The 24,641-nt window shown below is 37.4% G+C and overlaps 1 protein-coding gene across 6 annotated transcripts in view; it reads right to left on the reverse strand.

The window, feature by feature from the left end:
* The window catches only part of VPS13D (vacuolar protein sorting 13 homolog D), a 107,521-nt gene that overhangs the window by 66,914 nt on the left and 15,966 nt on the right, over nt 1-24,641 (reverse strand). For 3 of the 6 annotated variants that reach the window (XR_008820604.1, XM_056330493.1, XM_056330490.1), the window contains exons 18-38: nt 24,375-24,507; nt 21,247-23,466; nt 20,739-20,890; nt 18,915-19,952; nt 17,910-18,000; nt 17,240-17,366; nt 16,151-16,331; nt 14,959-15,141; nt 12,077-12,296; nt 11,402-11,612; nt 11,098-11,269; nt 9,644-9,756; nt 8,933-9,142; nt 6,667-6,932; nt 6,358-6,491; nt 5,305-5,460; nt 4,479-4,704; nt 3,517-3,591; nt 2,599-2,805; nt 2,044-2,133; nt 912-1,052 (exon numbers count right to left, since the gene is read on the reverse strand). Coding sequence is in view for 5 of the 6 variants with exons in the window: in XM_056330493.1 (XP_056186468.1) it covers nt 912-1,052; nt 2,044-2,133; nt 2,599-2,805; nt 3,517-3,591; nt 4,479-4,704; nt 5,305-5,460; nt 6,358-6,491; nt 6,667-6,932; nt 8,933-9,142; nt 9,644-9,756; nt 11,098-11,269; nt 11,402-11,612; nt 12,077-12,296; nt 14,959-15,141; nt 16,151-16,331; nt 17,240-17,366; nt 17,910-18,000; nt 18,915-19,952; nt 20,739-20,890; nt 21,247-23,466; nt 24,375-24,507 (6,346 nt within the window). In the remaining variant the exon portion in view is untranslated. The remainder of the gene's footprint in view (nt 1-911; nt 1,053-2,043; nt 2,134-2,598; nt 2,806-3,516; nt 3,592-4,478; nt 4,705-5,304; nt 5,461-6,357; nt 6,492-6,666; nt 6,933-8,932; nt 9,143-9,643; nt 9,757-11,097; nt 11,270-11,401; nt 11,613-12,076; nt 12,297-14,958; nt 15,142-16,150; nt 16,332-17,239; nt 17,367-17,909; nt 18,001-18,914; nt 19,953-20,738; nt 20,891-21,246; nt 23,467-24,374; nt 24,508-24,641) is intronic. The other 3 variants (XM_056330494.1, XM_056330491.1, XM_056330492.1) reach the window with 2 other exon arrangements.

Below are 24,641 nucleotides of genomic sequence, written 5' to 3' on the forward strand. Positions count from 1 at the left end.
TATTTTCAGGTCAGAAGCAGTTTCTGATTTATTTTTTTTTCTTTTTAAGAGGTACATGCACATTCCTGCATAAATATCAAGACACACCGGAGTCCTCTGGCACAGTATTAGCCATAAACTAGTCTTACTACTTGTTACCGCTAGTATAAAAGGCATCATGGAAACTCTTAGGAATCATTGATTTGCTTCTTTTCCTCCCACCGTGGCTCCCTCTTTCTGCCAACCCCACAAGCCTTGTGGGAGAAAGGAACAAATATTCAAGGAACAAGGAAGGCTCTTCTGTTACGTTTGCAAGCTCCGGTGTTTATATTTTTTTACTGTGACCACCAAATTATTCAGATTTGCATACAGAATAAGCAACAGTTTTTCTAGGAAATGCACACAATCATCATCGCACAACACAGAAGCTTACATAAAGTCTGAGTTAATGATGAACAAAGTATTTTGATTTCCTGAAGTGGGAATTGACAGCTCAGGTTGTCAGAGACTGCAAAACTGAAATAAGTAGCTCCTCACTACACCTGTCAATGTACTGAAAAATGACAAGCTTATCAAAATATTTTTAAGTACTGTAAAGTATGGAAAGCTTTAGATGAAAGCCTGCTTCTGATTAAAAATGAATTTCAAATAACATATGAATTTTATAGAATTCATATGACAGAGAAAGAATTCCTACTAACCTCTAAAATATGTAGCTCATGTCTTTACACTTCCACAATATCTGATAAAATACAGGCTGCCTAAATGCACACCTGTGTACAATATCATGTGAAGTATGTAGGGATTTGTGCCAAGTCTCCCCTCCCTCCAGCTATGGGACAGCAGCAGGACTCAATTAGAGAAGTCTGTCATTTTCAGTACAGTGAAAGTCAGACCGTGTAGTGGTGCTCTCAGGGAATACTCCTACATACCTAGGAAGACAGAGGTGATGTTTATATCCAAACGATGTTTAGCTTTCACTTCCAGCTTCAGTCGGGAAGGGTGGAGGCGGCTCGAAGCTTGTTGCTGCCAAGAAACTGAACACGACCACGGCTCAATAAACGGCTCCCAGCCTGAGAACAAACAGAAAACGTCACATGGATTACAGATTTGAAGGCCACATTGGAATGCTGTTTACATATCTAAGAATTTAATAATACAGCTTTAATAATGAGGTCCTTTGCTTCCAGTCTGTGTTCAAAATGAACTTGTAAGCCCACAGATTTAATTCACTAGCTAATACAAAGTTGCTCCAGCCCCTCCATCTGAACCAGTGCATACTGTATGTATGGTCCTGCAGAAATATCTTACTCCGAGGAAAGCATTAGAAGGCAATTACAGCTTCACACTGAAGTTAGCTGGAACTAATTTCTCTGAAACAGTTTTGAAAATTATTTTCACACAATTATACGTATGTTGGCCTACTATTATCACAAAAGACAAAGGTCTAAAAGCTATTTTAAAAAAACACCCTATGTATTTTTATTTTTAAAAAAACCCTACCTTTTTATTGACAGAAAATTTCTAAGTTTGTGTCACCAATTTTGTAACAGAAAATTTAGCTTCTAAATTCAGAGAAAACACAGAAACAGATCATTTCTTTTGTCAGTGTCTGACCTGTATTGAGGCATAACTTGCTTTTTTATATATGAAAACATAAATGACGGTTGTCTTTCTTAATCTGTTCTCCTCAGCCTAATCACCTGCCCTCATGTGCTTTTCCTTCCTGAAACAACTGCATGCATCAAACCAATTAAATACTAAAAAAAAGAGAAGTGAATACAGACACAGATAGTTATGTAACCTTTTCATGCCGTTACATTTGAAAATTTCAAAGCAACTTTCATATCCGTAATGTCTCTACTTTCCATGTCCCTCCATCTGATATCAAGTTAGAATATCTTGTCTAGGATCACGCGTTCTCACACACCCCAACAGTCATCCTGTCTGTCACCTTCCCTTATATGTATTTCAAATCTGGTGAATTTCAGCCTACTGTAGTAGCCAAGGCTTTTTTCTTAAACTTAAACAAAGAAAAACAACCTCTACCCCCAAGTATCTCACCTGAAAGCTCACGATTGTAGTAATCTCCAGAGAGGGTAAAATCAGCATAGCCTTCAGGGTTGGCTCTCAAATGTTGGAGAAAATTCAAGCCTGGGGAGGGGGGGAAGTGAATGTTATACTAATGCAAACCAATCAACTTTCCAGATTTTTTGAACTGTTAAGCAAGCAACAGAAGGTTTTGTATCGTCTTTTAAACTGAAACGGTACAAAAAGCATATCATAATACTCTTCAAATAGCATTTATAGACAGCCATGCCTATGGAGCCTCCCTTGGGTTCTGCTCAGGACAGACTCCACTTGTTATGTGATGTATAAAGGGGAAAACAGAAACATAACCCTACAAAGACTATAATCTTAAAACCAAAACTTCAAACAAACAAAAAATGAAGAAAAAAAAAAATCATCAACCCAAAAAACCCAAACCCCCTACAACAACAACCACCACCACAACACTGTCCGTTGAAATTTCACAAGTCCTAAGAAACCAGAGCATGGCGCTGAACGCACAAGTAAGTGACAGCAGTTTTACGCAACTCAGCAAAACAAGATACTCACGTGAAAAGGTTAACTCAGCAAGGGGAACGTCACAGTCCATGCAGTCATCAATAAAGCAAATGCATATACTTTCTGCTTTTATTTCCACTCCAGAGATGAACTGAAAAGGCACAATCCCCTGGCTATCTCGAGCAGAAGAGGTCAGGGAAACTGATTTCACAGGTTCAGCATTCTTAAATAACCAACTCGCTGCCTTTTTTAAGTCACCTTAGATAAAACCAAACGGTCAATCAATCATCACCTACTTTCTCAAGGAAATGTACTTAAACAACATATGGAAGCAAACTAATTCCCTCTCTCAAGAAGTGCAGCAAAACACCAACAGTACCTTGAATGTGTTCTATTTAATAACATGAATATGAAAAGATTATAAATAATTGGTATTTTCTAAGAATAAGAAATATGTTTTGAAGTTTTCAAACCAAGTGGCAATACAATATAAATCTGTATCTAATACTATCAATGCCTTAAGAAAGGTCAGAAACATGACAGAGCTAAAGAACCACTTGTGTGAAAGCATCTTCTTTTCACGTACTGCATGCAGAAGCATGATTCAAAAAGGGAGAGATGAAAACACGTGCTCTAAAGAGATAGATAATGGCAAGAAATAGGTATATCACAAAAGAAAAAAAACCCAATAAACTAAATAGCCCAAAGCCCAAAACGAAAATACACTCCAACACACCACATCCAACATCCCCAAAAGCAAGAATAATCTTGGGGGGCAGCAAGTTGTACACAGTAGTAGAACAGAAAAATTAGAATGCTTAAGATTACGCGCCAACACAGAGCCAAAGTAAAGAAAAGAAGGAAATAATGCTTCTGCATCAGCTACCTTACAGCCTGAAAGTTTTTACTTAATTGCAAGTTAGGCAATGTGAACAATCTGCAAGGCCAGCTCAGAATATTTGAGGTTACCTTGGCAGATCAGAAGAGCTTTACGACAATCTTCCATACTGAATCCCAGCTCCTGGAGGCGAGCCAGCTGTACCTCTGTAATTAAACAGTTAACCAATCACAAATCCTTGACAGTTATCTACTTCTTTTTCATTTCTAAAATCAAAACATATCTGCATGAAAAACAGGGGTTTGTTTAAGATCACCACTGTAGAAAAAGCATATAATTCACCACTGCTTTTACAAAAAAAAAAAGAAAGAAAAGAAAAAAGAAAGAAAAAAAAAAAGAAAAGCCTGAAAACCAAATCCCCAACTCATCATGTTTACACTCTACAACATATGGGCTATTTATATTCTCCTATGGGAAGCCAATGTACTCCCTGAATTTCAGAATTTTTTTTGTAAACCAAACCTTCATTCAGAACACAATTACCCATTTATTTGGAACTCCCTACATGGCTGTCAAGCGCAGCAGAGCAGAAGAAAGCCTTTTTCACCAGTGTGTAGTTCCTTGCTATTGTCAGGCAGTGGTTCCAACCACACACAATTTTTACTTTACAAAAAAGCAACATCACCAAACCAGAAGATTGCTAAACATGAAGAGGCAACTAGTAATTATAATGGCTTTATAATTTCACTTTAATGAGTTTGAAGAGGTGGCCCTTTCCTCCTTTAGAAGTTTGCTACCTAAGAAGTACTCCATCATGATGATTTACAATGACAAGTGACACTAAATAAAACTTACTATAAAACAACCCACTGTCATACTACAAGCAGAAAAAAAAAAAAACCAACCCACAATCTACTTTTTTTTAAAATAGTATCATCAGTAAAATGCTTTTGTCAGGTAATTCGAATCAATGAAGGGTTTTACATCATGAAGATATCAACATCTTTTGTCTTAAGCACATAGTCAAGCTTTCACATTCCAGAAATCTCCTTTAGATCTAAAATCTGGCTTCACTCCAACAGCTAAAACATACCAAGAACAGGATCCAACACACGTTTGGGTATTTCTCTGTTTTCATGTGGCAAGGAGGACGCCTCAGTCACCAGGGCTAAACTGGAAGGACTAGCAGTATTTTCAGCAATCGATACAGTTGGGTCAGGCATAGCTGCACTGGTCTGTTGAGGAATTGACTTCGCAATTGCCAGGAACAGTTGAACATCATTGTAGGACAGTCTTATATCAAGTGCTTGCAACTGAATCTAAATAAAAAAATAAAAAATAAGATTCAGTTACTGTTTTCTACTTATTTTTCCTGTATACTTTGGATATTAACAAAGCTTTTCCCAAAGGAAGACAAGATTTAATATTAAAATCTGATGACTGTTTAAAATACTGTTTTAAAGCTCCAGTAAACTTGTAACCAACTTGTCATTATTTACTAACAACCAAAAGCATTAAAAGCATTTATCGGGGGCAGGGGTGGGGGCAGTTTTCCTTTGGTATAATGGTAAAAAGAAGTCCCTGAACAGATCTCCCCTCTAACAAACACTAACAATGAGATACAGAAAATAAACCTTTTTCTTTCAGGTATTAGTATCTAATGTGTCTACATTACCAGCCCACTTTTTTCCCCACTACTAATATCTGTAACACATCCCAGAAACCATTCCTCCATTACCACTAAGAGCATTTTCTGCATGCTTGTTTCTTTGCCTTTTCCACTTCAGGAAAAATTTATCTTACTCTTTTATTTTTTTTTATGCATTTGGACGCATTCTATTGAATCCTTGAGCATAAAAAAATGTGTGCTAGATCATACCCTCTATTGCCTACAGTTTTATTCATGCCTTTAACATTACCTCTAGAATAGGAGGAAAATCCTCACTATTGAAAGCATCCAGCAGTCCTGAACCACTTGGGTAGGAAGCATTCCCAATGAGTTCCATCTGAATTTGTACTGGATCAATAATCGACAGTGCCGTCTCTTGTTCATTTCCTAACCGGCATGAAAAAACCTAAAAATTACAAATGGTTTTAAAAAATTAGGAACTGAAAAAACAGGCCTGGCATAAACCTCAAAATCAAAGACCAATTGTATCACAAAACATGAACTATAGCCATGAACTAACCGTTCTCTGTAGTCTATTCCATCGTAAGTTTTAAGACAGCAGAGAGTCCAAAATCTTTCCAGACAATTTATTCCAGTGGCCAGCTAAAGAGTCTGATGTGTAACCAAATATTCCCTTCACCACTAAGTTTAGCTCCACTACTCCTTCTGTCACAGATATGGAAAACGCTTTATTCGTTGGTCTACAATAACCACTTAGAATTTACCACATCTCTGCACAGCCTCTTCTTCTGAGCAAGTTTTTAAACTTTCCCAGTATCTCAACACAACCCTCAATTCTGAGTGCTCTTGTCGCTCTCCTGTCAGTTGCTCAGAGCTTCTTCTGCTCTGGTTCCCCAAGACAGGCCGCAGCACTGCAAAGTGATCCTTGCATTTTTGCCAAACTCAAAATTCCTACTTGCAAAAGACGCCTATTCGCATATTCCAATGGCACCATACTGCTTGTTCACTTCAAGTCGGTTACGACTACAGCTTGCAGGCCTTTGCTGACTATGTCGGCTTCTGTCTACCCAGTCACTCCTCAGCTTTCAATTAATTTACCTGCTTATGGCTGGAAGCCAATTAGTAACTAGCAATATTTTGAGATTATAGTCAAGGGTTTCAATGTCTTAACAGAAACAATATAAAACCATTCTTAAAACTGGTATAGAATGAGAGCATTTGATGACAAACTACAAAACTTCATTGTGGACTACACCTATTGTAAATACATTTACAGTAAAGTATCTTTACAAGCTCTGCTAATTTTGTATGTTTTACAAAAGCAAAACTTATTTCTTCTTACCTCAATGCCAAACAAACTACCAGAGAAAGGACGATCTAACAGCTTGGGCTTGTAAGTGAGAACAGTGGTCCCCTTCAAAATAATTGCATTGGTATCGAAACAAGACATGTCTTCAACGACCACAAATTCAGTTCCTTAACAAAACAAAATGACAAATAATAAACAGAGTGCTTGGAAATACCATTAAGGTGGTTTCAGCATTTGTAGCAGGTTTTTGATTGTCCATCCTTTAATGGACATGGTTTTCCACTAGCACACAGCTTTTAATCAGAAAAGTTCCTTAAAAAAGCACTAGAAAAGAACACATACCTGTCACATTAACCTTAACTTCCAGTTGTTTTTCTGTACAGACAGGTAGCGATGAACGTTTTGTAACTACTCCACTTTTCACTGCTTTTGGAACTACAGTTGTTTCACTGCTGTAAGTTCTCTGCCGGGAAGAAACATGACTTTCCCGCTTTTTGGTATCTCCAGGAGTATATAAGAAGTCATGAACAAGTAACAACCAGTCAAATATTAGAAATACACGAAGATTGTTCAGAACAACTGTGAAACTGGAGGAATCCTTAGTAGACCTTTTAAGAAGACAGAAGAACACGTATGAATTTTACATCTTGCATATATTCAAAATTAGGCCGAAAAATACCAGTATCAAGCGAGTAAGAACTATATGGAACTTTTTAGGGATACACTTGGTTTACAGAGTGTCTAGCCTTTAAAATATGTATCTATTTTAAAATAGATTGAAGTTCATCAAGTTGCTGTACCCACAGAAACCCAATGGATCTTAACCACATGAATTCTAAGCTGTAATGATACAAAAGATGAACTGAAAAACTATGTACCAAGAAATGAACTTATAAAAGCTCCTTTAATATATTCATATTATTGACATTAATTTGCAAAGTCTCAAATTTTAAAATGGATCTTTTTATTATTATTATACATCTGTTCAGTATCAAACCTAACGTACTGCGTGTGAAACTTAGATCTGGCTCCATATCCCTCTAAAAGATTAGACGTACAATGTGTTTCCTCTCACGCCCTGACAGCATTTTGCAGCACAGGAAGCTTCTTTGTCATTCAGAAAAAATGCTAGCCTTACTGAACTTCTAGCATCACGTTTTGAGTATCTGGCTAGAGGGGATAAAAGTGTTTGGCTTCATGATCTGGAATACCAATTATATTTGGTCATGCTAACTGGAAAATAATCTAAGTACTTAAATGCCATGAAACAATTTTATATCCAACACATTCTGAACTATAAAATCTCTGAAGAACTGTAATTCCTTTGTGAGAAGCAGCCTGCCTGCACTGCTTCCAATAGCAAAAGCCCTTCACCCTCCCTGGCTCGCCAGGATATTTCCAAAAGGCACGAGCCAGTGTAACACTATCATTGAGCTCTGCAAAAGCTTACATCTAGTGCCAAGGATGCTCTCACCAGTAAAAACGTAACACATGCTCATGTGGCTAAAATTTAAAAGCACAACAGTTGGGAAGAAAATTCCTGAAACTACCACTCATAAACCAGATTAGGCTACGCTGTGCAAACTAACCCTCAATCCAGGCAGCTACTGCCTCAACAGTCACCATTTGGTTGCTTGGTTTGGGGTTATTTGGTAAATCCCATGGCATTCTTTTTTTATTCAAATCAAAATCTTGGTGTCTTTCTGAACACAAACTCGTTATAGTACCATTAAAATCACCACACATTATCCACATCTTTACAACAAATTACTCTCAGTTGCCTCAAGTTCGTTTGGTTGTTTTTACAAAGGCCTTCAAGGTTTACTACTGGACTAAAAAAGTCCACAGATTTTTTTTCTACATTACTGCTGCAACTGCTTCAGAAGGTATCGTACTTGTAAGAGTTACAAGCTGAGTTTGGTTAGTGTGCCTGAACAAACCTGATGTGCCTGAAAGCAACATCTCTAGTCATCTCATTTCACCCTTTTCTTCTTTAGTTAACATCCTCAACAAAACACCATGCTGATCCAGGTAAATACTGGCATTATACTTCATAGTCCCATTCTCAGTATTAAATTAGAACAAAACAGTCATCCACTGCGATGCCTTTAAGCACTGCAAGGGATCTGGATAAGGAAAACCAAACAGGGCAGGACAGAATACAGAAGAGAATGCAGAGACTTTTTTTTTGAAAGAGGAGCCATTTCTGCATTGATGTGATTCTCCCAGAAAGGCAAGTGTGACACCTACTGGAAAACAGCTTTTACACAACATGTATCAAAAATTCTATAATATGTGTTTATGCAAACACACAAGTGACAAGCCAGACTTATCTAACTGATTTTAAGAGGCCAGAAGTTCATCCAACTCATTACACATTCAAACCTAAATTTTATTGGAATGAGGAGAAAAAAAAAATAAATCCAACAACCTGCAGTTAATTAACAACTATCAGGTACCACTGACCACCCCAAAAAGTCTTCATATTTAAATACAATGCCAGCAAGTTTATCTACATTAGTAACAGCTGTGTTAAAAGGGAGACAAACCTGATCAAATATGTAATTAATAAAAACAAACAAAACAAATAAATCCCAGAATTTCCAACCTGAAGTGCAATTCAATCTGGATGGCTCCTGGACTGCTAGTATTCTTTGATGACTGAAAGATGCAATTGAACACATTCGGCGTGCCTGCAGTAGACTTCTGTCCGGCATAACGTGTGTCAAATGCCATCATGGAATGAGAAACCAAATTTACTGACTTTGTTCCATTTGAAGAGCTCTCAAAAAGCAACTTGGATTTCTTAAAATCAAACCTAGGAGAATAAAACGCAACTTATTTTTAAAATATGCATGGTATACTGCTGATATATTTCTTAAAACAACAATAATCACATCTCATGTCACAGAGACAGAAAGCAGATCTATATTCTATGTAATACTTTCCACTGATACAGAATCTTCTGGATTAAAAAAAAAAACAACAAAAACCACAAAAACAACATAGCAGAAATCTGTTTTTTAAGATTACCTCTCAACATCTTCTTAGTTAGAATACCATTTGTCTTGAGCAAGTCAACTGATTACCGAACTGTGATTTCAAGGACAACTTGAAAGACACAGACAGTATTCTTTTGAACGGTATCTTTCATCTTTCAGATCAACTGACACTCTCAATTCAGACTCTAATTAAGAAATTCTACTTCATTGCATTATTAAATCGTATTTTCATGTATTATGTTAACTCCTGTTCTACAACTGCTCAGACGAGCGGAGTATTTAGGATAAGATACTCACTAACAAAAGAAAATTCATACCTGGCTAAAGAGCTACACCCATCTTTTCCTTTTGGATCCATCAGTTCCAGACTCACATTAACCATGTCAATGAGGAACAACATAGAAGTAAACACTTCTCCACTCAAAACTGTCTGAAAGTAGAAAACACCAACATTCTTTTTAAACGCATCCGTTTAACTTTCATTCCTGAACTAAATATTGTTATTTTAGACAAATGCAAACAGCTGTCGTGTCTTTCTCTTTCAAAGAGTTTCATTAACTGTTGCTGGGGAAACGCTACATTTCACAGTACGTAGCCTTCAACTTGAAAAATGTCTATTAATCCATTTTCAAACCACTGTTCTATAGCTTCTTTGTTCTTAAACAAAATGTTGCTGTCATCATCCCCCCCCCCCCCAAGAAAAACAAACAGCCAACAATTCTTTCGAAGTGTTTCAGGAACCTTCTATTATTAAATCGGATTTGTCGTTTCTAAAACTTTTTAAGATGTTTTAAGTGAAAAGCTTGACATGAAGACCATACTTGTATTAGCAGAACTTTACCCAGTCTCCCCTCTCTTAAAGAGAATCCTAGCCGCTTCCTAGCAACTTTTCCCCCTGCTGTGTTCACATATTTGCTTATTAAGCAAAGATTACAGCCATGCGACACAGACAATGCTTAGAAGACCCACAAGATCAAGAGGAAACAGGTTGTTCAACAACTTCCCTTCCCAGTGGTAAGGGTAAGTATTGATTATTTCCAGGTGCTGCCCGCACTCTTCCTGAAAAGGTACTATTTGACAACAGCCAAACAGGCAATATTTGCTCAACAAACAACAAGGCCTAAGCTCTGCTGTAAAGCTTTTATTACTGAACTTCTTCTTGCAGATTTATAGGACAAAATGAGGGCTTTTAATACGTAATACACATTCCACAATCTCGTAAGTCTTTAGGTATGTCATAGACACCATGCAAAAGGAATCATCACCTCAAACATGATTACAGGATAACCTTCAAGTTGCTCCAAAAAGCTCCATTCAGATGGAAAAATCTTAAGCTTGTTAACGTCCTAATAATATACTGCAACAGCAGCTCAGCCTAAATACTTTGGGGGGAGTAGGGGGTGGGAAAGTACAGTTCTCATAGATCTGTTAACTTTTTTCCCCACCAATATATTTTGGCAGACCTAAAACGGACTAACAATTAGGCTGTTTTGTCACACCGTCTCCTCTAAAGACTAGAATCTCAGAAACACGAAGCAATCACAAGAGCAAGCCACACCTGGAAGGGCAACTGTATTGCCGAGAATAATAAACCAGAGTTCACAGGTGTGACAAAAAGGTTCCTTTGCTGTTCATCTACGTGATTTTTTTAAATTTTTTTTAAATTCATCATTCCAATTGGTAAACTACAAGAAAATAACAGAAATTTAGCCTAATCAGCAAACGCCCAGACATTTCAAGACAGAATTTAACTGCATATAGCTCCTCTTACATGAATTCTTGGATCCTGTAAATCGTAAGGCCGCATGAACTCTTCTATAGGCTCCCCAAGGTTGTTCTCCAGCAGTCCACGTATCAGCTTATACTTGCTCAAATCCAGAGTGCAATGGACTGATGACAGATTGCCATGTATTGATATGTCTGCAACTGCATGACTTAGCTCTCTATAACAAAGAAAGAAACCTCAGTATTTCAAGGTGCTACAAAAGAGCAGGCAATACTTCTAAGATACAATGAACGGCATCTAAAACACTGGGTTTAGGATGACAGCAAAAAGCAATCCTATTTAAACTCACTTGTCTAAGTTTCTCTCTACTTGTAACTTCAGTCTGAAAGGTTCTGTTAATAGGCTTCCTCCTGTCTGCCTCACGAAGTAGGATGGAAAGCTCAAGTCCATGCTAGTATCTTCCATGGCCTTTGAATACTCTCTCTGGTATCTTTCCGCAGCAAATATGTCCATGTCCTGCAGATCAACCACAATGCAGTCTAAGAGGCAGATGTGATCCTCTGCAAGTGCACAGGAGATAACACATAAAGAAAGAAAAATACAATCTGTATAATGCAACTTTATAAATAATTTTTCTCCTGGAAGTTATTCTGATATAATTATTTTTTTTTATTCACACTCATCAATATCATAACTTCCAGACACCAAACTCATTCATAGGTAAATTTAAACTTTTATTTACGAGTCCAACTACAGTCCCCAGACATCTGCAATATGCATCTCAAAACATGGCCAGACTGCAGCATTGCTCTTCCAGAACTGAACTACAATTCCCTGATCCTTCAAGCTGCAAAAAAGCAACCCTGAAACTAGGAAGCCATTTCTTTTACATCTACAATCTTTAGACTCAGCAAGCCTTACTTTTTCCAGTTTCACAGAAGATATAAGCAAAACTGCACTGTATTATTTTACAAGGAAAAAGAAGAGCTCTCTCTATATGGTGTTTCTACTGTTTACCACATACCTGGGCTGTCAGGGTTTGGTACAACAGGTAGCTTTAGTTGTTGCCCTTGTTGCTTACTCAATGTACTCAGCACGGGCTCATTCTTCAGCCTAGAAACGTTTGTCCCTGATGATTTTTTCATGAACAATCCTTCCATCACTGCTTTTGATTCATCAGTACTTGTTTTCTTCATGCTATGTTTTGGGGTTCCCAAAGGAGATGAAAATTGAACTGAATCCTGCTAATTAAAGTAATTTTGTAATTAATAATAGGTTTTTAATTTAAGTTCTAAGGAACCAATACACCAAGGTTCAATCTGCAACAAATTCCTGTCAGAAAACAAAATATTTTATTTGAATGCCAGGATCTTTTACTGTTGAAAGATGGTCAAACTTTTTTCCTATAAACTTAACAGAAAATTAAAACATTTTCTTTCGAAAAAAGTTTATTTCAGCAACATTTTCAAAAAAGCTGTGAAATCTTTTCAGCAGGAAATTAATTCAAAACCAGTGTTTTTTGCACAAAACCAAAAAAAAACCCCGTAAATGAAATTAATACAAAATAGAGGGGTAATACTGTCAAGATATCAAGCATTTCTGTAGAATAAAGACTGATAAATATTTAAATTTGTTTTTCAGAACACCTTCAGATGATGAAAACAACATATGCCATTATTTCTGCAAGATTATGTCAGTAACTTAATATTTTATTAGAATATGGGAACAAACACTTCTATACATGAAATTATTTTATGTGTTTTAAATACTTCAGTCGTCATACCAAAATGTGTCCAAAACTTTTTGTGCAGTAGCTAAGTTTAAGACAGAAAAAAATCCCTACCCTTACTGCTGAAGTCCCCACAGGTGAAAAGAGAAAAAGTTTATTTACATTGATATATATTTTAGACCTTTCCCCACCACCACGTATCCAGGGGAAATCTTATGAGCTTATCCAGCATCAAAAACCTGCGAAGGGTACAGTTCACTAGTAAAATAGTCACATCAACATTAGGAATTTATTCTCCCAAAACCATAGTTCTGGTGGAATGGGTTTACACAGTACCTTTATATTCTGAGGCCAATTTCAGGGTTCATTTAGTCTGTATTAACCCCATGTTTCAATTCTACTCAGCTTCACACACCCTAGCAGGTAACAATCACCAGGGGTGAGAACTAGATGATCTTCAAGTAGCCCCTTCCAACCTAAATGATTCTATGATCTGTCTTTAGTGATCCACTCGCCCCTTACTCTGGGGTTGCTCACCTGACCCATGACTGCCATATCGCTACTGTCATTTCCCAACTTCTTTCTGTATCCAGCTTCTGATGTCACCATACAATCCTCACCCATAAACCTTCCTTTCTGATTTTAATCATTAATCTTACTTGCCTTACATAGTTTTAAAGTATTATTCATTGGGAAAATTCACTTCAACCATGATTAAGGATATAAAATTAAACATCTGAAGACATTAACGTGTAAATTTAAACTGTAAAGACAACACTGAAAAATACATGCATAGAAAAATCATCACACCATCTACAAATCTATGAATTTATGCAATAAATCCAAATAGCTCCTAGACATGCATAAAGAGCACACCACAACAAATTTAAATCCAATTCTTACAGAATTCAGCAAAGTCTTTAGAACAGAAACATCATTTTTAACGTATAAAGTAACTTTTAAAGCACTGAATTCCACAAGAAAACTTCATTTAAAAAAAAAAAAATAAAATTAGGAGCACCTGAACACTACTATAAAGATGTGAAATACCTCAAATAAAACTGGATCCTTGTATGTATTGCCTTGTAAAATCCGATCCTCAAAAATAAGCATAGAACAAAGAAAAAATGAAACAAAAAAAACCCCAACCCAAACTCAAAACCCACCTGACTGCATGTCAAACGCTTAAATTTCTACAGTGCTACATAACACACCATGTTTAAGTAGAAATAAAATTACTATGCACACATCCTTTCTTTTAACTTCTAACATTAATTTAGGCATCTACCACTTACAAACCTTTAAGTATGTCAGCACACTAGACTACAGAAGACAATTCAATACTACGGTCCCATATGTCCTTACAGTAAGGACACCGGTATGTATACATCAGATGGAGGTACCAGACACGCCATCAAACTGCTGCAGCGATTTAGCCCACCTGATTTCTGCCTCACTTTAAACTGGGACTAGAGGGTTCCCAGAAGGGCTACCCATTCTGTTGCATAGGTGAGACAGAGAAAGCCATCCAAGGTGGATCTTCCTCACCCCAAATTTTCTGGCTGCATCTCTCAACAGCAACACCAACTATTACCTGTCCTGTGCCTAGCCTTAGGTTCAAGCATTCACTAGAAACCTTTCATTATGTTTCACCTAATGAAAGCAACTACATACACTCAGTTTCATTAAGAGCATGAAAAAAAATGTAAGTTAAAACCAATTCTGTTCTCCAGTGTGTTCCAGCACGTCTTAGCCAACACAGATCTCTACCTTCTGGTACTTACACTGCTGAAGCATTGTTGGGTCAAGAGCTGCAGGAGCTACCGAACAGAGCTGGCTGAAAGCCCGTTACGCTCCCACATTCAGATGCACACCCAGCTGGGACCTGCTGCCTACCAAGGCCAGTTCTAGCAAGTTCCACAGAACAGTCTGCCCTCTGCCCAGAAGGTCTCAGAAAGCAAGCCCAGGTGCAGGCACAGAAGGGAGCAGCTGGGCACAATCAGCAGCAGGCCAGAACCTGATTACCCAGCACAACAGCACGGACTGTTTCACTACTAGTAGTACAAAGTGTATATATAAAGTAAAATGTAAGAATCATTTACTATTTTGGTATCTAAATAAAATGCACAAGAACTAGAAAAAACACAAGTTGCTAAATGAAGAAGTAATGTTCTTACCTTGTTCTTTAATGAAAAAGTACCCGGCATACCCGCAAACAGAAATCTGTTCTTGACTTTCAGTTTTCCAAGATTAGCTACAATAAGACTGTTAGACTTTGAGCTTTCAGGTATGAGCAGAACAGGAGCACCAGCCTCAATATCAAGAAGAACACGGGAAGCTCGCTGTGCTTTATCTCTTACCTGGGAAAAGCAAAAATTCATTTAAAAAAACAATTCAAAAATACGGGAAGCAGAAGATTATTTCATGCTGATTAGTACTACATTCAGGAACACTACTCCTTGATTTACGAAATTAAGATGTGATAAAATTTTATACCAAAAAAACCAAACCAAACCTCAAACTCCTGTTTTAGGCAGAGAACAAAAGCTAGTTAAAAAAGGATGATGATGCAAACAGCACACACCTGTGCAACAGGTGTGGCAATAAGGAGTAGAAGCATACTGTCACCACTGAACTAAGAGGCATAACAGACTCTACTCAGCTCACAAAGATTACTTAAGAAAAATTACTTAGAAAAAGGAAAAAATCTGTCATTTAGAACAATGCTTCAAGATCACATTCAAACTTCCTAACTGATGTACAGTGAAGCATCTCAATATATGCAAGCATTAACTGTCTTTCTTCCAATTATGAGACACAACTTCTTAAACAAGACTATTACTATTAACTATATTAATCATTCCCACATTAGGTTTTGGACAAAATAGGCCATGACTGTCATGATTATTTATATACTGTATCGTGCAGAATCCAGCAGCTGATTTTCTCAGTCTACCAAATCAAGGACATACACCTCAGTAGAACAGAAGGACTCCTCGCCTGGATCTCCTTATTCAGGCATTATAACTACCTGGTAACAGCAGAGAACAAGGCAAGGTAAGATCTTGAGCCCTTTTTGTCCAGGACCACAACATTAAGAAAACACCTGTATCGGTGCATACTGCAGGATCCAGGTGCCAAAATTTTATGTAACGTGCAAATTTGGTATTCTACACTTTCAAATAGCAGGATGGTTCCAAATAAGGATTTTTAACTACAAGATGAGTATGAGCAATCTTCACTAAGATCAGAACTCTAAAACCTCCCATCTTTTCAACTCACTGAGTTGATGCATTAACATAAATTTTATACTGCATTTCAACTTCCAAAAATAGGCTATAGGGAAGAACAGAAAAAACCCAGACATACTGTCTGTCCTTCAATTGCTGCTCTCTGCCGCCCCAAGACGTCCTGAAGTTGAGTAAAATGCTGGATGAAAGATACCACCTCTGCCTGGAAACGCTGAGTATGCACATACTGAACAGATGCCATCCGTAGGGTGACACGCATATCACACTCCCTCTGCAGCAATGGATCTGGCCTCCCGTATCTATGATAAAGGTTGAAAGTAAAATTCAGCTCTCTTTGCTACATTTTACAAATAGTGCTATTCATTTTTTTTTCATTTAATACAGAGGATTTCACTGATGTTCACAGTATATAATTATAAGTATTTCAATTATAGATATGAAAAACTGGTTTTATACTAAGTATTTCTGAATTACGTATATTTAAGTGCTACTGAGTTTTAATCAAGCAAACAGTAAAATTCTCCATTTGGAAGGTACCTCTGATCTCTCCATCTAACAGCTACACCTGTGGTGATGTACATCTGAACAGTGGCTTGGTAAGTACTCGACTGCATGATAATATGTAGATTAAACTCTGAATCAGCGTGCTGTTACATTTGAAATTAATTCCGTAACATTACTTTGACAATTTCTAACCCAATTAATTCTACTGGGTGGAGGACGGGGTGGAAAACCATGAAATATCACAGGGTAAGAACTGTTGCTTTACACAAAGCAGAACTTCAAGAGTACACAATGACAAAAGTAAACCCTTAATTCCAAAACCAAGGAGTAACGGTGAATCCATTTCACCAGTTGAAAACTTCTTCCAACTTTTAAAAAACCACTACTATTTTATCTCAGAACAAACCATCACCTAAATACTTTCAAGAACAACTTTAGAGGGAAATAAAAAACTACTCTTCCTGATAAGCCATGTACATTGCAGGACAAAGAAGTAAAAAATCATAATCATAAGTTTATGACTGAAAATGTTCAAAGTCTCATTTAAGTCACAAGCATCCAAAGCATAATCATGCAGACCTGACAGTTGTGAGTTTGGGGTTTTGGGGTTTGGTTGGGTTTTTTTTGTTTGTTTGTTTTCTTTGAGGGGAGTGGGGAGAGTTAGTGGTGCTAGTATAGAGTAACAAGAAGGTAAAATTCATACTTATAGACTTGGAAAATGAGTGCTTCTTCACCACTTGTAGTGAAACGTTCTCTGTAAAATTCTCCATGAGCTGTAAGATCACTTAAGGACAGACTTCCAATACTTCCTTGCAGGGCTAAATCTCCCTCTGCAAAACAAAAGAGGACAATTAGGATCCCTAAACAAAGATAAGTTACTAAAATCCTGAAGTTTCTACTAGTGGGATAAACTTGTTACAAGTAATTCAATACGTCACGCTCAATTAAACATTAAACCTCAGGCTGAAAGAAAACCACATCTTTCTGCTACAGAGATTGCAATAACCCAAACATAACTACGGTTTACACACATCATGTGATCACACCAATGTGATTTGTGAAAACTTAAATACAACTCTTTTTTATTTCTCTAAAAGAGCAATATACACTATCGTTCTGTTCTGTGAAGTATTAAAAACCTAGTAAATCTCAGCTAAAGCGATGAAGGGTTTGACAGCTGGGAGGGATGCAAGGATTTATACTCAAGTCTGAAAAAACAGATGACGAAGCAGTGGGAAGAGAACGTGCACCTGGCCCAGGAAACAAACACACAAAACCTGCAATGAGCACCAAAATAAAACATTTCAAAGCACAAAGGGCACACCTCCTTTTACTTTACACTGCATACAACCTCAGCCTGCTAATCTACTCACCAATCACTTCCAAGTGAGCTGCAAGTTTTGACACGCTGGCCTTAGCAAGCTCACTAGTTGTCTTATTCAGTACTAATGATAAAGAATGGACCTGGTCAAACAAAATGGAACAGATCGGTATTAAACAATATGACTTCACAGCCAGAACATCTTAAGTTTTTTTCAAGACATTTGCAGTGTAACATAAATGGCTAACAAGAATTATCTGATTGGGAGACAGCAACCTCCACAGATTGTGGAAGAAAGCAACCTTTTAAAGTCTTTGTTTGCACATTAATGGGTCTTCCAAGCAACTTAGAATGATCAAATGATCAGGTCACACAAAAATCCAAGCACTGTTACCTTCGCCCCTCTCTCTTTTCAAGACTTGTTAAGTTAGACTGCAGAACCTCTGGGCAAAAACTATACATACTTTTTTATATATAAATACACACAAAGATATTTTTTTTTAAAATACATGTTTATATATATTTATGTTTACATATTTAGAAGAGCATATACTTTAAAAAAAGAAAATTAATTCCCTAGTATCCAGAACAGCACAGTGCCAATTTCAGCATGTCAAGTCTTTCACATTAAAGCAACCTTATCATTTAAGAGATCACAGACATTTAGTCTGTGTCCTGTGTTATCCCAGAAAAGTAAATCACTGCCCGTAAGACGTACACTTTCCTCAGACTCTCAAGCATACTGGATGGGGCTGGGAGTGTGTGTCAAACTCTACCCGTGACAGCTCCCTGGGATGAACACAGAGCATTCTACCTCAGCGTCCCTTAAAGTGGCACATGTGTCTAAGGAGGGTCCCAGAGCGAGGGAGCCAAGTGCTCTGCAAGCGTTTTGCTTTTCTGTGACTTCTGTACTTTTTAAAAAAAATCTACTGTTTCTGAATCTATGCACATTCTCCCCTAGAATATAAAACATTTGATTTAAATGTCACCTTAAGTTTCTATAAACCAGACATTTTATGAGAGACAATCCAGTTACTATTTTGCATCTCAAGTATACCTTCAGATCCAGCTTAGTGTTTACAGGCTCTTGCGCTTGAGAAACCGACAAGGTATTTATTTCTGATTTGATTGTCTGCTGAGTATCTTCAGGTTGCAGCTTCATAGCATGGTTATCAGCAGTGGATCCAATCCCAAAGAAATCCAGTATCACTACCCAAGTTTGCAAAGTTATTAAGACATCTAGACAATTAAAATCAACATCTACGCTACGGTTAATTTTGTTATAGTGAGAAGAAAATTCAGGATGCTTCCTATCCACTAGAAATACATTGATATGAACTAATGAATCATCAAAGTTACTTTTTCCACAGGGCAACTTGGATCTGTCTGCTGTTGGAGAAGGAGGTGGAGTCAGAGGATACTCAGAGTCAGCATCATCTTTTTGCTTCTTACGAGAGGCACAAACTGGTCTTTGGTATAGCTGAAAGACATTTGTTGCTTCTTCCATATGGGAAGGTAGGGAACGTGGCATATCTGGATATTCTATATTGGATACCGAGGGACAAGACTGTGAAAGGTACTCCTTATGTGCTAAACTGGAAGGCTTGGGTGCTCCATGGGACACCATGAGATTCTTATACATTGAGTCTGGGTTTTTTTCCAGAAGATCTTCCATTAGCAGAGAACGCAAGGCAATCTGAATAGACAAAGTCTGAGGATGATCTTTAGCAAACTCAACATCAAAATCCTGAAACTTGAGGCTGACAAGGCCCTGTGCGCCAAGTGTAAGATCACCACTTAACTGAACCTGGAGCTCTGAGATGTGAAAGTTTGCTTGAATCTGAGTAAAAGATTTTGCAGATCTGCTGATAGCCAGTGACTTGTTTGGAGCAGAATTAAAACTAGAATGGCTGAACAAGCCATTTTCCTTCCGTTCACTTGACAATTCTGTGCCTGTACTATGAAGTGATGCTGAAGGAGAACTATGACAAGTTGAAGATACAGAAGTGGCTGGAAATTTGTTCAAGTCTTCACTGTAAATTAAATTATCCAGAGTCTGAAGGACTTGTTCATACACATGTTTTGCTAACACCACCTGCCATGTAGAAAAAAGAAACAATCATCATGTTAGATATCTCTATACTAATAAAATCAGTAAGTATTTTAAAACTCGCAAGCAGAAAGACTCTGAACTTCAAAACAGACACATTTTAAGTTTGTCCACAAGTAAAAAATAAACCAGAACAAGGTTTACTGCAAAGCTGAAGCAGAATAATCCTTTGCACTAGCTCTGCAAGGTGACACAATCTGGAAACATACACCACGGGACCCCAGAATAGGATACCTTGTATCCCTAGGCAAAAAGCACCCACCCAGAGTTAGTTAAAAATAATTCACCATAGAAACTAGCCTTAATTTACCATCCTGAGAGTAAACAGTAATATATGGAAAAAACATTCTACTTGGCCATCATTGCTTGTCTCCATAGAAATTTGCTTCCTCTACTTAAAATCTCTGCTCCTGCAGAGATTTTTTTTCAAGATAATGGCACTTTAATTCTTAGTTTCTACTAGAACTGCAAACAAATGTATTTGGACAGTGGCACCTGGACAGTGACACATCTATTTTAATTTCTGTTGATAGCTGTTCAGGGTAAGTGAAAGTTAGACTAAACCATAAAAATGTCTAAAATGCCCCAAACCAAGATTAAATGTTTGTCATTGTTATTATGACTTAAGATTGTCTCTTCTAATCACATGTATACAGATCTGATTTCTAAACTACCAACATGTTAAACTTGAAGATTCTTGCCTGAAAAATACTGATCTTCCACGCAGGGAAACACTTTTATATTGACAGTGGAAATACTACATTACTATACCTGAAGAGGGTTCACAAATTTCCCTTCAATCTTCATAACGCTTGATATTCCAAAGTCTTCATTACTCAGGGGAAAGGTTAAATCCAACTCTCTCTCTAGTGGTATCTTTTCCAATTTAAACTGGATGGTGGTGTTATTCAGAATGTGGAAAGCTGAAGAAAGAGAAAATGAAATTAAAACAACATTATAATAAGTAAACTGATTATCCTATAAAGACTGCACAGCATAGATAACACAGTATCTATTCAACTTGCTCAGACTCTCTTAGCAATGCCGAAGTAAGTATATAGGACTACGTTTTGTTAAATTTCTGCATGAAAGGCACTTTTCAGCTTTTGCTTAGGAGACTAAAAATGAATATAAATAACTTGTCCAATGTAATTCAAATTGAGCAGTACATTTCAGAAGGATGGGTGACACAGTACACAATCAGACCTATGGTCAATATACATTTTTAGTACCATTTACTACTTATAATAAAATAATTTGAGTCCTCTGATTGACATACCATGGCCTTTATGTAACGATTCAAAGAAGTCATGACGAGTAAAATGGGATTCTTCCTGGCTATTAATACTGGCAGGACCTGAAGAAGAATGCCCACGAGATATTTCAGTTGCAGGCTCCTTCTTGCTTGTAAATTGACTGCTATTTAAAGAATACATTTTAATATCTTTAATTTCAACTTGCAGTCTATCACTTGTAGATTCATCTTCTCCTGGTACAAAATTCTGAATAGATATTTGTCCTAGATGACCTACAAGCAGTTCAGAGCTACCAGGCTTTCGAGGTATTGAGACAATTGGCGATTCAATGTTTACATTTAATATAAGCTTAATGGTATCAGTTTTGAGAGGTTGTGATCCATAGGCACAGCCTTCATTATCTTCTAAATTGGCAATATCTCTTGATCGCGGTGTTGTATCAAACAAGGAAACCATTTCACTGTATTCAGCAGTCTTAGTTGCCAAGACTGTAGTAACTTTTGAAGCTGCACTTTTCAGCATGCTGCGGAAATTCTCTTCCAATTCATCCATTGACAAAGTTAGTTCTTTCAAAAATTTAGGAGAGTGGTTGTAGTGTAAAGAGGCCATTTTGAGGTTGAGAGAACATTCCTCTTTTGACTTTTCTGTTAAAGTGAAACTTAAAGCATCTGGAAGGCTATTTTCATCATCAAGCCTAAAGAACAAAGATTCAAAATAACCTACATCACCAATGAGATTTTCATACCTTACTGTATTCCCTATGCTGACAACATACTGGTTCTTAATACTATCTTGTGTGAGGTCCGTAAGGTGAAGGCATCCGAGAGAGCCATTTACATCAAATTTACTGCACATGGAGACATTGACTTTGGTGCCACCAATGCTGGCTGTTGCAATTTTTCTGCCATATTTTTCTCCATTTGTCATGCCAACTGTCCTGAGAAGGAGTATATTTAACCAGTGAATATCAACTGCTACCTCTGTATTCTGTACGTAAGTAGACTGGAAGGTTTCCTGTTCCCTCCAGTCTCTTTCCAAGTCAGTTATTAAAGGCTGAGGACTAGACTCTTCTTTCTCCTTTGGGAAGGATTTCTGGAGAAACCCAATCAGTTCAACAATAGTCTCTGGATTAAGGATGATATCCAGGTTGTTCACCTGTACAGAGATCACCTGCAGACTACTATCCAAATTCATTGACGGGCATTCTGCACTCACAAACTGATACTCTAATTTTATCAGGGATTCTTGATCTTTCCCATTGTTACCAGATGAGGTGTTTGAGGCTGTAGTACATCTCTCTGCCAAACTAGCTGCATCAATGGGGCGTGCATCATACGGTCCATAAACTGGGGACTGAGCCCTACTGTCTCGAAGACTTCCCGTTGGCACGTCAAAACTCAGATTCTTATGAGAAGCCATCAAAAGATCAAAATCTGTTCCGTATGTTTGCATAGTATCAACCAGCAACAGGCCATGAACAGTCAAGGACACTTCTGCATCATACGGCCTTTTCACAAAATGGGCATTGGTGCCAAAAACCTTGAGTACAGAGATGTATCGCCCATTACTTTCAACACCCAACTGCATACAGTTTACTTTGAATTCAGCCAAAAGCAGCTGAGATTCAACAAGAACTTCCCTGGTATGTTGCTCTAGCATTACAACACTCTGTGTTAGATTCATCACAGAATCATGCAAACTGCCAAGCTGGTCTACCTCTGCAAAAATCTTGTCCTTCCCCAAATGCAGGGCATCGGAAGACTTGGTTTCAGATGTACTCAGCTGTGTGCAACAGTTCTTCAGAGCTGAGATTTTGTCTTCGTTGATATGAATTTTCAAGTCTGGCAGACTGCCAGACAAGACAGCTCCTGGGTATTTTGGGTCAGACGTGTATATCAGTCTGCGCTCCAACTGCAGGTGAACATTGAATTTTTCTACCACATGAGTTGGACCCACATCACTATCCTGAACATGTTTCCAGTTGTCTTTCACTCGGCCCACCATGATCTGAAGGTCCATAAATGAAAGTGTGTATCTCTCATACATTTTTTTACTCATTAAGTGTGCTTGTAGCTGCTCTTCACTTATTTCTACTCCGGTTAATTCAGACATTTTTAGGCCGCTATTAGTGTTAGTTTCTGGTGGTGGAGTATTCGGAGGAGTTGCGAGAGGTGTTTTATATTCCTCATCACTCAATTCATTGACTTCTGAAGAAAAAGTATCTGCACTCCTTTTAGATTCTTCTGTGGATTAAAAAAATAACTGTAAACAAACAAATAACAAGTAGTCGCCTCCCTCCTTGGATGTTTCCCATCATTACCTGATCACCCTCTCTGAAGTTGCAGGTTTTTCTTAAACACAAAGCATATCCAGTTCTGTCCTTTTCTCCTTCCACTGACACTTTTTTTCTCTCAACAGGCAATCTACTACACTTCTTTTACACGCATGCAGATGTCAGTGACAATGTATTATAGTATCAATAGACACTATTGTCTCATTTTTCAACCCACTTAATATTACTACAAGATTTACTTTTAATCAAGTTGTTTCAAAAAAAACCAAAAAACAACATTACTCTGCCTTCGCAATTCCTTCAATCCTCAAAACCAAATGAAAGGTAATAGCTACTCAGCTACAATATATTTATGATCAGAAGTTTTTACCCAATTAACTTAATTGCCTAATACTAACTTTCATTTTATTATTGTAAAAAAATTATTTTTTCTACCTTACAAAGCTGGAACACCCTCCAAAACTTTCCCATACTTCTTTACCTTTTTCTTTTTTTAAAGCCCAAGCTACTTTGAACAGGCCAATGCCTCAGTTTCACAGGGAAATACATATCAATCTTGTATAAACAATTTGTGCTCTTTTTCTAGTTTACTGTTAAGACAGAATTTACTAAAAAAGAAGATATTAAAACTTTACAGAGATGAGTTGGTGCTAGAAGAGATTAAATTATTCCAAGACAGTATTTTAAAACTGTATCTCCATCTTAATTAAAAATATGTTTATAACAGCAGAATTGTTATGTGAAACTCTACGCATGTATAGGGGCAATAACCTTAAGACATCGCTACTTTCTACACAGAAAAAGCAATTTCAGGGAAAAGGTGGAGACAAGCAAAGCTGCAGCAATACTAGATCATACCTTGAGAATTGGTAAGTAATATTCTTCCCAGATCTACAACAACTAACACGGGATCCACAAATTTGAAATCATCAGGAAAGATCACCTGAGGGGCAGAAATATCAAGGCACACAGTCCAGCTTTTGCTGTTTTCCTGGAAGTTAAGAAGATGTAATAGCCCATAAGAAATAGTTTCCCCTCACATACAAAAAAAAGCCATGTCAAACAAATCAGTCTAGGCAGCCACTTTTTTTCACCTGAAGAGCTAACTTTCACAAACTTCAGCCA

The sequence above is a fragment of the Falco biarmicus genome, chromosome 3 (genome assembly GCF_023638135.1).
Source record: "Falco biarmicus isolate bFalBia1 chromosome 3, bFalBia1.pri, whole genome shotgun sequence".
Lineage (NCBI taxonomy): Eukaryota > Metazoa > Chordata > Aves > Falconiformes > Falconidae > Falco > Falco biarmicus.